Raw genomic sequence first — 15,621 nt, forward strand, 5'->3', positions numbered from 1 at the left:
ATTTGGGGACGTCCGCTGCGTGGTTTGTCTTCTGTTGTGCCCGTTGTGGTGGCCTTCTTGATAAGGCGCGATATGGTGGATTTCGAGCGCCCGCACGCGTCCGCCACCTCTACCATCGTACAGCCAGCTTTCCACATCCCGATGGCTATATTGCGCTCGGCAAGACTCATATTTGGCTTACGCCGTACATTTTGCGATATCTCACGTCCAAAAATACGCGGTGTTGACATAGTTATAGTGGGTTGTTGTTGTGGTGGTGGTGATGGTGGGGGAGAGATTTGGCGCTAGCGTTGCAAAACTTTTGACGCGTAATTGTATGACTTCGCTATCTACTATCTTGTGGTTCCATTCTGACACTCATACTTTAGCAGACCGCCAACGCTGCGTCTGAAGCGCATGCATCCGCGGCCACTTTCGTTCCTGTAGTCAGCAGTTCTTTCCACTTCAAGGGTGATGATTACTGATTCGTCCCAGGCTGCTCGACAAGATTCCTTGAGCGATGAACAAACCGCTATGGACAACTTAGATGCTAACACCTTTGTCCTCTCCGCAAACGACCCCCAAGAACCGCAGGCGAGGTACAGAGAGTATACACTTCAACAAGACCTTTTAGCGTGCAACAAGCAGTACGGGGTTGACCCAACTCCAATCGCCAGCCAGTCTTCCATCGGTACGACCCCGCTTAAGGACGTCAGGTTCACACAATGCCAACAAGCCCTCGTCGAATGCGCCCAGAAGGCTCTAGATGAGCACAAGTTGTCCAGCGAGAGCTGGCCTCTTGCCGACCCCTTGGAGAGGCCCGTCTTGAGGACCAACATGCTCGAACGCGGCATGGTCAAGTGTCTCCGTGTAGCCGCCTCAGACACCAAGAAAGTCTTCACGCTTTCCGACATGACAGAGAAAGAGTTCGAGGTTTACGGAACAGTTGCAATGTGCAACAAACATCTCGTCTTGTGCTTCGAAGACATCTCAGGACTATATGACGACAAGGTAGCTGAGTGGGACGAAGATCACCCTCAGTGATCAGTGGGCCTCTCTGTTCCCATGGCACCGGCAACGATACCGCAATCCGGCACACTCTCTTGTGGTGAGACAAGATGGTGGTGAAAGGGTATCTGGCGCATATTAAAGATCATTTGAAGGACGGAAGGACGCTCATTAGGGAACATGTACTCTCCTCCAATGCCTTAGCAGTCATCACGTTGTTAGGGAATTCCCCAACTCGTAAGCTGTCCATCCAATGATATGGTTCTCTTCGTACCTGATACCGGTATCACTGTTTTCATTACGTGTTCGATGTTGTGATCTCACAGCCTGTTCATCATGGCACCTGCATCAACTTAAAGGATGACAAGTGAGCTGTACCCCCCTTTTTGATGTCTATCGTGAACTCATTGTAAAATACTTTGCCCTGCGTCATGTCGCAGCATAGGCTCGTCGTCCCAATTTTGCTTTTGCCAATCTTTCTTGCCATTCTTGGCTCAGGGGCGCCGTTTGCTTTTGCGGCAATCTCCACTGTGCCCCTGTTGAACATCAATGCACCCCGCAAACTAGCTGCAAGTTCGCAAAGCTAGGTGTCTTTGAAACTGTACCTGCGTCTTTTGGTGAGTATGCATTGAGGGCACTACGGGTAGGGCTTGTTTGCCTCAAGTGGGCCCCCTTGAGAAGATCATGGGGATCCTCCACATTGAAGTTTCGCATCCAGAACTGCTCTGCTTTAGGAGGCGAAGCTTCGTCATCGGAAATGGTCAGTTGAAAGTATACGTATTTCGCGCGGAGTCAGACCCAAACGACGAGGTCATGACGATGCGCTGCGCGAAGGATCCAGGTCGATGTGCAGCTAGAGTATGAGAGCACTGTGAAGACTGGGTTGTCTGAATGACGAACCATGGCCACTTTGTACTTACAATTAGAGACCTCCTGCAACGATTGCATGATGACTTTGTTCTGGTCGGGACAAGCAAACAGGCATCGCGATCGGATGATGCGTATAGACTATCACGCCAGCTGTACCTCCTCTCACGCTAAGCCTCGCCCTCTTTCTTTTTCTCCACTTTCTCATCGCCAACATCGTCCACCAGCTTTTCGGAAAAGCTGAGACGTCACTTCACATCATGTTCCATTCCTGGCATCATATTCACCTTGCAAAGGAATCGATTCATCAGGCGTCTCAAATGTCGCTCAGGTTGTCTCGGCAGAGATCAGTGATCTGGCAATACCGCTCGGCTCCCCAGCGTCATCACCGAGCACCGATCATCTATCGCTGGCTGACTTTGCATAATCTTGCACAGAACACGAGAGTTACTGCAGTGCAAGCATGCAGGATAGTGAGGCTACCCACCTCTGACAGCTCAGGGTCCATTAGACTCTTATTAATAGACGCCATCGGATGAGCAAGAAAAGTTTGTGGCGTAGAGCCAAGCCGTACAACGTCGGTGTTTTAGAAGATGGCGCTCCGATGCTTTTGGAGGTTGTGGATGGTGTGTGAGAAAGACGTCGCATTCGTCAGAAGTCATCGCCGTCTTACTGCACCGTTGCGCTTTGCTGGTCGTGCTGCGGATGCGACTGCGGAATGTTTCTTGGTCTACTAGATGTGTTACTGAGATGTGCTTCTTGTTTTGACTGTTAATGCGAAGAACTGAAGCATACTCATGCCTATAATACTCTTCACCCCTATAGCCCATAGCCGTATATCTCTGAATTTTGTTACTCGCTCATCACCTTGGACCTCTCGTACATTTGGCTGCAAGCAATATATCAGGCTTCAGCGCACACGCCCCACATTTCCGGATTGATATCCACGGCTTACAGTCGATATTGGGACAATGGCGGCACCTCCCCCGTATATACCGAAGTTCCGAGGGGCGCGCCCAGCCTATTCCATCATATCAACGCTATCGTCTCGTCCGTCCACTCATGAGCTCACCGAAGTGAGATGGCATGGGCGCACCGATGCTGAAGAACGCGACCTGATCTCTAATATCCTCCAAGATTTGGCCGATAACTGCGAAACGGCGTTTGCTCGAGCACACACCGAAGCACAAGAAGGCACCGCCGCGTATATCTCTTACAACGCAAGAGAAGAAGATCTGGCTCAGTCAAAACCATATCAGCAGAGACGAGAAGTCGCTACTTCATACACTACCAATAACTTACGAGAAGATCTACACGAAATTCGACCCTTCCTTCGGGAAAGCACTCTAATGGCGTTAGAGGGAATACTGCGGCTGAATGAGGCCAACGAAGCGAACGGAGCCGGACACCGCAACACGATAAGAAGAGTTTCAACATCCGAGGACGGCGACCATGTGCCAGTGATAATGGATCCATACCAGGCCTCAAATTATTCCACCCCCACAAGCTTCAAATTCGACGACGACGTTATGGACTCACCTCTCAGTCCACCACTGAAAAACATGCACAGAAACTTCCACAAAAGTCATCTTTGGGATGCGAGTTCGGCGAACGATGAGCCTCTCAGTCCGCCGATAGTAGCTGACATCGAACGGCAAAGAGGAGCGAAGACGACGCCATCTCCATACCCATCTACAGCAAAAACAGCAGTCATAATGCTGTCACTATACATCTCGATCTTCCTAGTCGCTCTCGACAGGACCATCATCGGCCCAGCGATACCTGCCATAACAAACGAATTCGACAGCATTGGCGACATTGGATGGTACGGTAGTGCGTACATGCTCACAGCAGCCGGCTTCATTCTGCTATACGGAAGGATATACACCTTCTTTCCCACGAAACCAGTCTTCCTATCCGGCATTTTTCTTTTTGAGTTGGGGAGTATTGTTTGCGGCGCAGCACGCAGCAGCAACATGCTCATCGTTGGACGCGCTATTGCAGGCCTAGGAAGTAGTGGTATCTTCACCGGTGCGATCTTGATCATGCTCAACACAGTGCCGCTTGCCAAGCGGCCCATGCTGCAGGGTCTCTTTGGCGCATGCTTCGGCGTTGCAAGTGTGGCTGGTCCCTTGCTAGGCGGAGCGTTCACCAGCAGCAGCGCAACTTGGAGGTCAGTAATACGCTTTGACGAATCGCATGTGAGATATATACTGACTTTATACCTCGCAGGTGGTGCTTTTACATCAACCTACCACTCGGTGGCATTACCATCCTTGCAGTATGTTTTTTGCTAAACCTCGAAGAAAAGAAGCCGCAATTCGAGACATGGGGAGAGACGATAAAACATCTGGACCCGCTGGGTACCGCATTGTTCCTTCCATCGATCACCTGTCTCTTGTTGGCCCTAGAGTGGGGTGCAGCGGAGTACCGTTGGAACTCACCACGTATCGTTGCGCTTCTCATCGCCTTTATAATTCTTCTAATAGCCTTCATATTTTGGCAATTCGTCACCCGAAACACCACGGCGACGTTGCCAGCACGCATCGTCTTCCAGAGGAGCGTCGCATTCGGAAGTGCCTCACAGTTCTGCGTAGGCGCGACCATGCTCACGGTGTCCATTTACATCCCTCTCTGGTTCCAGGCCATCAAAGGTGCCTCGGCCATGCAATCCGGTATCAACACCATTCCCCTTGTGCTCTCAGTCGTCGTCGGCTCGATCATGTCCGGCGGTTTTGTACAGCGCATCGGATACTACACTCCTTTCATGATTCTTGGCTCTCTGTTCATGGCCATTGGTGCCGGCCTCATCACCACATGGTCCGTGAATACCAACAACAGTATCTGGATCGGGACCCAGATTGTTACGGGCTTTGGGGTCGGTTGCACCATGCAGCACCCAAATATAGCCGTACAAACCGTGCTAGATAAACCCGATGTTCCCATCGGTACGGCAGTCCTCTCGCTTTTCCAGACGCTCGGTGGAGCAGTCTTCACAGCTGTGGGACAAAATCTCTACATAGACAAGTTCTCTGCCGGCCTGGAACGAATCGGAGGTCTAAATCCTCAACGCATCTTAGCCGCAGGAGCCACGGACCTGACGACGGGTTTTACTCCAGCAATCAAACGAATGATACTGGCAGCCTACAACGACTCGCTGACTCATGGGACATTCTTTGCGGCACTCATCATCGCTTGCCTTGCAATACCAGCTGCTCTAGGCATGGAATGGCGCAGCGTGAAAGAAAAGTCGGACACGCCTGTACAGCGCAACGATGAGAAGCGGGACCAACAAGCATACCAGCCCCGCAGTATCTTGAAGACTCCAGGCACTGGTGCAGGTCGACAAGAAGCGAACAAGGTGTCGTTGAAAGCGCCACCTCCAGCTTGGGTGAAGACGTTCCGACAAAGCGGTCAATTTTCGTCGTACTTAACGGCGAAGATCAACCCCGATCTCCGTGATCAGTTAGGCGCGGGTGGAAAGCAGGATCGTAGGTGACGAAGCGATGGATTTCTTTCCGGAATTAGATCTATGGATGAATGCGAGGTCTTCTAGCGTGTGATGATGATAGGGCAGATGCCTCACCGCGTCGTATCTCTGCCAATAATGCATAATGTATTAACTTTGACAACCGGTTGAACTGTATCTTTTGCTGGTGAAGTGCAATCTTTGGCCCTGACTCTTTTCGCGCAAGACTGGAAGATGATCAAAAGCTTCTGGGATAGCCGTGCGTCATCCTGGCTCTTTCTGGGGTGCACACCTCGGAGCTCATCCGCGCAGCTAATCAAACACGAGAATAAGCGAAGCCACCATGACATGGCGCAGATCATCCCACGTCTAAGATGATAAACAAGCAAAGCCGAGCTTTAGCGAAGCTTGATAACCAAATGCATCTCCTGATCCCACCCCTACGAGACCATTTCCGGTGCCTTTACATGATCGAGGACTGGTATCAGTTTCGCTATCGCATTACGAGATACAACTGTTCAGTAGGTGCAGACGCCATGTTGCTGTGTAGCCGTTTCCGTCGCGGTTGAAGCGAAGCTCGGTGGCTTGGTACGAAAATAGGTGCGGCCATCCTGGTCAGCTCCGATATTGTACGTACACTATTGGCTGTTTACGGATCCAAAGCCTGCTTACACCGACCGTCACGTCGTATCCGTCTGCTGTGCAAGCAGTATTGACCAAGAACACGTCTCGCAACACGTCAAAGGCATTGCTGAACGCCTCGTTTCGCTATGCAAAGGTGGTCAGCATATTGCAACTAGCGGGAGGTTGCGCCTGCTATGTCAGAGTCTCGAACGCATTCACCGGTCCGACTCCGCGAAGGACCGAACGTAATCTGGATAACATCGCACCTCTTACGGTTCCCCGCAGCTGTCGCGAGATGTAGCATGGCGTGGCCATGAAGCTGGGTCGGGCGTGAGTGTTGCACAGCGATAGTCGAAGGTTTCATTCGTATTTTGAGCTGAGGCTGACCAGCCCACGGTGCAGTAAGAATGAGCCGCAGCTGTGCTACACGGCTCATACCGATCGCTGTCGTTTCGGAGATCATAGAGGAGAGACGAATATGATCGACGCGGCTTCCAGAGAGGGGCACGAGTTTGCATGTGAGCCTCCCAGATGTTTGTATAAGACTCCATACACCAAGGTGTCCTGAACGTCATCCAAGCCTGAAGCCCTATCTTGCTGCTTTCAACCTCCTCTTGTGCAACGATAGTAGAATTGAACCGCACAATGGCATCCCGAAGCGTGCACATCGTGCTGAGCGTAGCATGGCAGGATGCTGGAGACACCACACGTGCCATTGCGATGGCTGTCGCTTTGCGGGACATGTGTCCGCCCGATATCGACCTAAAGATCGACTTCCTCTCTTGCGGCGCGCGGTTCGAATATCAGATCACAGACGCTGGGTTCAACATCGTCCCAGCTCAACCACGCGTGAAGGGTATATCTGTAGCGCACGACCTTGGATGGGACTGGCCTGAGTTTTTCGGATCGGAAGAAATTGCGAAGTCTTTCATCGACGGCCAACTTGCGGCATTCAGAGAATTGAAACCCGACATTGTGTTCCACGGCATGTGGGCTCCAGCTTCTATCGCTGCACGACTCCTGGGCATTCGGACAATCAACTTTCTTCCAGTGCCATTGCATCCTGGAGCTTTTGCACATGGCTTGATTCGCGATCTTCCGGATATGATGCCCTTGTTCACAAGGCTTCCTCGACCGTTCCGGCAGCGCATGGCATGGTGGGGTAGTGGTCTGATGATCAACGCTCCTATTTTCCAACAGAAGCGCCTTGGAGCTGCGGCTGCTGCCTGTGGATGGCCAATCAAAGGTCCCATCTCACTTTTCGACATGAACATGGCCGACCTCAACTTGGTTAACGACCATCCCATATTTCACCAAGAATATTTGCACCGCATCCCAAAGAACATCGTCCTTACAGGTCCCTTGTATGCGCGAAACGACTCAAAGCTGGACGAAGACATCGCAAGTCATCTGACAAAGGGGTCTGGCCCGTCCATCCTAGTTACCATGGGAAGCTCAGGAACAGAAGAGTTCTTGTTCGAAGCGATCAAGGCTCTGAGGATGAACCCTGAAGACAACTGGAACGCAGTCGTGCTGGCTTCAAAATCGATCTGCGACATCGGCAAGGCCAACGAAATTGCGGGCGGAGACGCACGCCTGCTGGTGACTGATCGGTTCATCCCAGCACCCGCCGCCAATGCGCTTGCCGATTTGATCGTAACACATGGAGGTCAAGGTACTGTGCAATGCGCCTTGGCGGCAGGAAAGCCTATAGTCGGTGTTGCGCTACAAGTCGAGCAGCAAACGAACTTAGACAACGCCATGAATGCTGGAGCAGGTATCCGTGTGCAAAAACAGTCCTGGAAAGCCAAGAATATTCGCAACACGGTTCTGAAGGTGCTGAATGATCCGTCGTATGCCGCGAAAGCGAGGATGCTAGCGGATACCTTAAATTCGATGGATGGCGCGAAGACGGCGGCGGAGGTGATGTGGAAGTTTATCGTCGAAGAACAGACAGAAAAGGTTAAGCTTCAGGCTCCATGAGATTGATGAGTAGGCGCGCGAAGATATCATGACGTCGACGAGCCATTTTGGAGGCTGGGAGCGAAGCGTATCGATTGGTCAGATGATCGTGGCTTTGCCGGCTCCTGGTAAGTGGCATCGTGTTATTCCTTTCATTCTGGCGTACATTAGAACATCGTAATAGCTTTCATATCTACGCGTTTTCATACATGGACAAGCACGTATAGATGTTGGGTGGAAGTGAATAGCCGGCCGACGCGTTCCGCGTCTTTAGTGGCTTGGCAATCTCTCAATCCCTAGATTCATAGCCAATTCCCAAACCCCTTTCACATCCAACACGATTCCATTCGCCCACATCTTCAAGTGTTTAATCATACTCTTACTCTTTTTCGATCTGATGCATATATGTCTTGCGACCCCACCAGTGATGCTTACCTACCTAGGTAGATAGACATGTGCTCCGGGCGAAGTGATGACACGCACTTCACCATGATACCTCATCTCTTCTTCCACACTGGTTTGCTTCGCAGGTCTGCTCATCGCCACCTCGAGCAGAGTATGTATTCAAGAGTCTGTGCTCTCTGATCGGCATTTTCGATGCTACAGTTGCTTGTCAAGTACCTAGGTATCTTTAGCTTTCCTGCACCACACTTATCACAGGTCTCGGTCGACATAATGCGACCGCTTTTGATTTATAGCTATCAAGCCTAGTGGGAAGCATGTGCAATATCGCTTTAGCCAGACAGATCTTAACACACGTTACAATTCATCCATCTTATTGACACCAAGTTCGACTCGAACGTCTGGACCCACGGCACGGTCCGCTTGCTGACGCAGGATCACGATCATGGATATCTACAACAGCCCAACAAGAATGTGTTTCGATACATGAGTGGGCGAAGGTCGCATCTCAGTCGTTTGTTGGGACACAGAAGTTACGACAGTGGTCAGAACCGATGTCGGCTAATATGAAGCTGACAACACGTGCGAGGCTCACCACTCGACAGAGCCCTGGGTGCTCGATGTTTTGGAACCAACACATATACATGCTGGGTTGAATTCTTGGACAACATCACAACGCGTTCGTTGAGCGGCACCTGTCAAATCAGCTCTTTCCAGGACAGGAATAGATAACATGGGTCCGCAAAGTGCATGGTGGCGGAGCACAACAACAACTTCATCCAAGCCTCAATCAGGAGTACAGCAATCGGACAATCTTTTGCGTCCAGAAGCCTTATGTGAGGCTCGAGACTTACGCAACCTTACGCAGCAGCGATACACCCTGTCTGATTGACTTGATTTGAATCGACCAAGTGTGGCATCACATGATATGACCACTAACATGCGACACTTTTCGATACCAGCTTTAAGTCAGCCTCTACCCGTTTATGTTTCGGCTCGACTTACGAAAGGTATCGTAACACGACAGCGCAAAAGGAACACCAAACAACAGGCAACACGCACGCGATCAGAACACGCCAGGCAGTCTCAGTCACCTGCAGAAGTCGACCCGATCATGCATAGAGAGGACTTGAATTTCATTGCATTCATGTTCACGATTGAACAACTTAAGTGCGAAACGTTAGTAAACTGAGAGCGTTCCACTCTTGCCTGGATTTTCGTTAATGAGTGCAGATTGGACATGTTGGAATGTCACGACAATGTTCCAGAGACCCGAACCGAGACGCCGAACCCCAGAGCCTGAATCATAATACTTGCTGTATGTTTGTATAATCTCGGTTACATGGAGGATGGTGCCTGAAGGGTGAAAGAAAGCTTATTCAACTTCCCAAGTGCTTCGGTAATTGCTAAAGCATTGGTATCAGCACTTATGTGGCCAGACGTGAGGATGCTACTGAAGTTACTCATGTTACTGATTTTGTGGGATTCGGAGATTGACAGTAGATACACTGTGGTTTTTATAGCAAAGCCCTATAGCTATGCGGCTTGTAAGAGTGGTAGAGGGTCATATGGTCGCTGCAAATAAAAAGAAGATTTGGTACAGTTGCTTTACCATATGTCGCACGATTGCTCGGGCTACTAGGGAAACCCGTATAACGAGTTTCTGCCTGGACATCCAAGGCGCTCTGGAAATCCCGGCTGTGCGCCTTGGAATCATCTTCAAAGCGCTTCTCGCTGTCTGGTTCCGATATCTGCCTCTTGGCTAGGATGAATAGGTACTACAATGACATCAACGAAGATCGACTCTTATCTTCATCGCCTAAAGCGCATCCCGAAGAACTTAATACCCCTACTCAACCTCGCAGGACGCCTCTCAGCACCAACTATTCGCTATCTGTACCACTACCGACCATCCCTGAGAGCCCAGACAATTCGACTACTGCTTTAGAAACCAGTCTTGCCTTCAAGATAGCGCCTTTACCAACCTCTGGTATACGCGAGTGGAAGGCGTAGATGAGAGATCGTCCCTCCTTGCCAGTGTTACCGTTTGCAAATCTTGGTTTCCGTAACCCCGACGCCGTCCCTGCTTTCCATCGCTTCGAGTGCATCATACCCGCAAGCCTGTCCTTTGGTGTTCGGTGCCTGTGTGATAACAATGATGTTTCAGGGGTAAATTTCGGTTTGGCTGCGCTCCAGATCTTACTTTCACAGCTTACTGGTACCGACGACTATAGACCTGTCCAGGCAGTATGTGCATGAGCCAGTCAAGAGTTTACTATCCGATTTAAATGTCTCCCGTCAAACACTGCTTCACCAGGTCACCTTCGGTTGGATCGCCAATGCAAACGTAACCACCCGGACTACCGATATGTAATTCGAGCATGCGCAAGACCTGATACTAGTTGTTCGCGAAGACCGCAAACACAACCTAGTCGTATTCATTGGCCTTGCCTACTTCGGTTCTGAAGACGATGAAAATCGTTTCCAGACGTATTCAGACACCAGGTTAAGGTGCTTTCGCACTGGTGACTAAGGGTCTATCAACGAAACTGGGGAGCGTTTTGTGGTCTCTCGACATTTGGACCAGTCGATCGCGCACATCAGCGAATTTCACGTTGAGCTGGTAGATATCTCACGGACTATCGTCGACCAGGGGAGCGGCTCAGTAGCGGAGACAGTTTTGGTTTTCAAGAGTGACAATGAGCAGGACGAGCCACAGATCCAGGTTTTTGTTGTCATGAACGAGGCACCCAGCGTGAAATCGCGCAGATATCTACAAAAGTTACTCCTCGGTCTCAGCCTCCCAGTCTATATGCGTCCGACATGCGCTGTCATTTGAAACAAGCTACCTCGCACGTCTGGAGGCAAAATTGACCATCGAACGTTGATGACAGTTTCCATACCAGATACCGAAATTATCCAGGTCATGCGACTGGCGAGCCTGCCGATAAGTGACTCATGAATAAGGTCCGGGGGATATCTGAGGGTTGCACACTCGTAGATAGACAATAGAACGGATTCTAGAGGCAGCAACACTTTGGCATGATTAGACAAAGAAGTAATGTGATGTCTGTTTCGAAAGACGAGGGGCTAACAAGGCGAAGAACATGCCCCTCACACCCCCTCCAGAGCCCCCATCACCCCTCCATCTCCGCCTCACACACGACCCATTGCGGCTCGCGCCGCATGATGCATGCCACACTGATTGTATCCGTGACTAGAACACAGCCCGCCAGCTCACGACTTTCTCTTTGATTCCGGTGTCTTCTAACCCCAAGGCAGCGTATCAGCCCAACTCTCCCCACATACCCGGCCAATCAGCACCTGCCATCTTTCGCACCGCCGGCGTCACCGTACTTTTGGGCCATGCACATGCAAAACAGCTAGCTAGCGCTGCGCGGGAGCCCAAAACAACGCGTCTTCTTAAATGTTAGGATCCCCAGATCTTTTGTCGTTTGGTAACTTCCTGCCTTTTGTGACTGTGTGACATCCGCCCACTTTGAAGATGGCGGAATTAGTTGTTGCGGGCCCGCCTGCCCCACCTCCGATGACGTTCCGCGATCGGTTGACGCAGTTTAGGATCCTCGAGGAGAAGAGATGTGAGCTTATCGAGGTATGCTACTAGCTGCGTCTTGGAGGTGAGGAGAGGGTTTTGACGATGAAATAGGAACTCCTCGACAAACTCGAGAAGACAGAAGCACGCCTCGCACAATGTGAACTCGACCTTGGCTCCGAACAAAATGTCCGACGGACATTGCAGGCGGAAATAGCAGATGTCACGCGGACGATGCAAGGTCAGCTGGCAGAGTCCAAGGCAAAGGAAGAAGCTCTAGTGCAGTCACAGGCCAAACGGCCGTTCGTGCTGGTGCTTATAGACGCCGATGCGGAGGGGTTCCTGGTATGCACAACAATGCCGCTGCCGACCGTGTATTCCAACTAATGATTCTAGTTCCACGATAAATACATAACACGCAAAGCCCAAGGTGGGGAGTCATTAGCAGATGAACTAAACATACGAATTCGGGAATATCTGCGTGAACAGTTCCCAGATGATGCCGACTCGCTGGACATCATTGTGCGCGTATATGCCAACTTAGAAGGCATGGCGAACTATCTTGTGCGGCTTGACAAGGTCCGAAACCTGGGCCAGCTGCGAGCTTTCTCCACTGGCTTCTGTGGAAGGATAACCAGCTTCGACTGGATAGACACCGGGGTAGGCAAGGAAGGCGGAGCGGGACGAAAAGTTCGAGGTATGTATCCATGGATCCTCGAAGGAAAGAAACGTGAGATCGCTAACAAAACACAGAGAACCTGTCATTCTTCGCATCCAACACCCATCTACGGCACGCGATAGTCGCATGCTCACCCGTCGACTTGCCCGCCTCCCTTCTCACAACCATACCACTAGAGAAGCTAACCCTCATCGAATCCCTACCACTACCTACGTCGCTCACTACGATGCCCCTCAAGACTGCCAAATTCCACACCCTTTTCCCTCCCCCACCACCCTCCAAAGCCCCGAAACCGAGTAGAGAGCGCGGCCGCAACGACCGAGGATTGAGCGAGACCGACGTGAGACGAGGTGATAGGGAGATGCGGAGAGGAGACGAAAGGGGTGGAGGCCCACAACTACAGCTCATGGAACAAGAACACGAAGGCGGAGGCTCGACATGGCTGGTCATACAACCCGAGAGGAGTAAGAGTCAGACTGTGAGCGGCAGAGACCGAGACAGGAGGAGGGCTGGAAGCGAGGATGATACTAGCAGTTTGAGTATCAGTATCGGGCCAGACAATACTGTTCAGGTCGACAGTGGGAGGAGGCGGAGGCTGATGGGATAGTGTCAGTTCGTATGTGGAAAGCGGGATGTTCTTGTGAAAGAAAGCTGTCGCATCACGCACCATTTGTTGAGTTTGATATCATAGCATGGCATAGCATAGCGTAGCGGCATATCGTCAAAATTTTCATATTAGGTCGTCAGAGCGATTGCAAGTACGGTAGCAATATCTACAGCGTTTGTCGGAAGCCCTCTTGTCCCTCCAAGATCCTCTCGCCTCGATCTGCCTGGCGATTCGCTCGTGAGTACACCCAAAAGTTCTTAAGCACGTGGACTATGGTCAGAACTTGAGTCGCAATCACAACAGCCATGGCAGGTCTGCTTCGGTCAGCCTCGTGTTCCGGCATATCTCTGGTGGATGGAACTTACGTGTACTTTGGCGCATCTTGTTGTCGAAAGATATTCGATGCTGCAATACCTCCACAGGCTCCGCCCCCAATCAATAGCGCACTAGCAACGCTTCTCTTCATCTGACCCACGATGTTGTTATGCATATAACTCAACAAGCTGGGCACATTCGCATTCGCTCCACTAACACCTAAGAAGACTCCGGCATATCGTGCACGAGCGTTGCTGAGGAATGCCATCATGCATACTCCCAAGACAGCCCATGCACAGTTGAATATAATGATTGCACCACGCATCCTGTACCGGTCGGCAACCCATGCTGTGGCGAACATCCAAGCCGCAGCCAGCACGTATGGCGGGAAAGACAGGATCTGACTCATAGCGACGGAGTATTTCATGTCGTTGCGTAGAATGATGGGTAAGAAATACCCCCAGCTGTACGCGACGACGTTGTTGAGGAAGTAGAGCCAGGCAAACTCCCAGATCTTCCAATCGCGGAGATGCGTTGAGATGGTTGACCAGGTAAGCTTATCGGCGACAGCATCACCGCGATCGCGTTGAATACGGGCAAGAATTATGTTGGCTTCCGCAGAGGTTAAGAAAGGGCGCTTTGTTATTGGGCTAGGCTGGCTGGCTTTATCGGGAAAGTCGATTATTGTTACGAAACCCATGAAGCCGAGTAGGACAGTGATGGCGCCCTCCTTCAGATGGGTTAGCGGTTGATGGCAGTAGGTAGGAACTTGACTTTACTATAGCGAATATCCATTGCCATCCGTTTAGACCTCCAAGGCCTCTCATCTCGCTTAGTCCCCAAGCAAGGATGTTCGAGAAACCACTTGCAAGAAGGGCTAGCAGATAGAATCCACTGAACCTCTTCTGTACCTCAAATCTCGCGTACCAACAGCTTAGCAGGAAGACACAACCTGGATAATACCCTGCTTCCAGGACGCCGAGGATGATTCTGCAGCCTAGTGCCTGCGTCCAATCATTCGTAAAACCTATGCCAATCGTGACAGCTCCCCAGCAGATGACTAGAGAAGGTAGCCATACGGCGGGACCAAGTTTTCTGATGATGATGTTGGCCCTAAAGATTGTGTACGAAGTCAGTGTTTGTCTCAAATGCAGTTTGTAAGAGACACTACTTACGGGAACTGAAAGATGATGTAAGGGATGAAGAAGATCATTGTGAGGATTGAATAACGTGAGCCGATAGAGAGGCCTAGGTCCTCATCCATGCCTGCTATACGCGCCTGCATTATGGGTCAGTATACGAATTGTGATCGCAACAGGGGTACACTGTACATTTGGAAGATTAACGCGGTCGATGAGTGCAAAGGCATAGATAACAGCGAGTGTTGGCAGGAGTCTGAGATCTATCTTTCGAATAATGCGACGGGTTTCCTTGTCATCCTTTTCGAAAGGCGACGATGCTTGTCCTGATGTATCATTTGGTTGGTCGACATCCTCAATGTTAACGCGGCCATCTTCACCGCGATCGCCTTTCTCATCGAACGAGATCTTTCGCCGTTAGTATTCAGGCTTCATAGGGATTGGGAAAACGCTGACATGCTCGTTTCGCTCAGCTTCAAGGTCCTTCTCTTTAAACGACATTCTACTACGTGGTAGCCCAGTTCATACAGCATTCATCAAGCATATTCTAGGCCTTCTTATTGCTGCATCTTCTCCGTTTTTCCAACGATCGATCCCCGCAAAACGTCTCCCGAATCGCGGGGTGTCATGCGCATCATTACTCAATTCGGCTATGAAGAACCACTCGTTGAGGTGAGAGCTCGCTTCGACTTCAAGTCACGAGACTAGCTTCATGCGCTTTTATCCGCGGAATGGATCTTCAGCAGCGGAGTGGAGGCTTGGCTGTTGAGATATGCATGTCCAAGAAGTTTACGCATGACGTACATTGACTCGATTCTGCCATGTCAGCGTCGGTAAATAGAATGACGCTTGGCGAATGGAAATCTCGTTCGGATCTTTGCTTGGGTCTTCCGCACAATACATTGATATCCAGGTGCAGGCAAGATACAAGATGGTGGCGAACACCATTGCGATGCTGACGCTCCACGGCTGTTCCCAGACGATGTGATAGACGATAAGAGACCATACCTAATTCAG

The 15,621-nt window shown here is 50.8% G+C and overlaps 5 protein-coding genes across 5 annotated transcripts; 4 read left to right on the forward strand and 1 right to left on the reverse strand.

Moving 5' to 3' along the window:
- The first annotated feature begins 343 nt into the window (after positions 1-343).
- CC77DRAFT_1022287 (hypothetical protein) lies at positions 344-1,260 on the forward strand. The gene is made up of 2 exons (XM_018525431.1): positions 344-425; positions 475-1,260. The coding sequence occupies exon 2, from the start codon at positions 514-516 to the stop codon at positions 1,021-1,023; it is 510 nt and encodes a 169-aa protein (XP_018383463.1). The 5' UTR covers positions 344-425; positions 475-513; the 3' UTR covers positions 1,024-1,260.
- A 2,156-nt stretch (positions 1,261-3,416) lies between these two features.
- Positions 3,417-5,353, forward strand: CC77DRAFT_993348 (major facilitator superfamily transporter; the record flags this gene model as incomplete). The annotated part of the gene is made up of 2 exons (XM_018536408.1): positions 3,417-4,027; positions 4,087-5,353. 2 exons carry the CDS (start codon positions 3,417-3,419, stop codon positions 5,351-5,353), a joined length of 1,878 nt encoding a protein of 625 aa, XP_018383464.1.
- Positions 5,354-6,592: 1,239 nt separating this feature from the next.
- Positions 6,593-7,930, forward strand: CC77DRAFT_940513 (glycosyl transferas-like protein; the record flags this gene model as incomplete). The annotated part of the gene is made up of 1 exon (XM_018534738.1): positions 6,593-7,930. The coding sequence occupies one exon, from the start codon at positions 6,593-6,595 to the stop codon at positions 7,928-7,930; it is 1,338 nt and encodes a 445-aa protein (XP_018383465.1).
- A 3,847-nt stretch (positions 7,931-11,777) lies between these two features.
- On the forward strand, positions 11,778-13,295 carry CC77DRAFT_1022294 (hypothetical protein). The gene is made up of 4 exons (XM_018525432.1): positions 11,778-11,924; positions 11,979-12,209; positions 12,261-12,561; positions 12,618-13,295. Exons 1-4 carry the CDS (start codon positions 11,817-11,819, stop codon positions 13,148-13,150), a joined length of 1,173 nt encoding a protein of 390 aa, XP_018383466.1. The 5' UTR covers positions 11,778-11,816; the 3' UTR covers positions 13,151-13,295.
- CC77DRAFT_209475 (MFS general substrate transporter) lies at positions 13,234-15,559 on the reverse strand. The gene is made up of 6 exons (XM_018530650.1): positions 15,061-15,559; positions 14,797-15,012; positions 14,641-14,744; positions 14,245-14,578; positions 13,516-14,195; positions 13,234-13,464 (listed from the first exon to the last, which is right to left on the reverse strand). The coding sequence occupies exons 1-6, from the start codon at positions 15,103-15,105 to the stop codon at positions 13,317-13,319; spliced, it is 1,527 nt and encodes a 508-aa protein (XP_018383467.1). The 5' UTR covers positions 15,106-15,559; the 3' UTR covers positions 13,234-13,316.
- Between the last annotated feature and the right edge of the window lie 62 nt (positions 15,560-15,621).

Source organism: Alternaria alternata (genome assembly GCF_001642055.1).
Source record: "Alternaria alternata strain SRC1lrK2f unplaced genomic scaffold CC77scaffold_16, whole genome shotgun sequence".
Taxonomy (NCBI): domain Eukaryota; kingdom Fungi; phylum Ascomycota; class Dothideomycetes; order Pleosporales; family Pleosporaceae; genus Alternaria; species Alternaria alternata.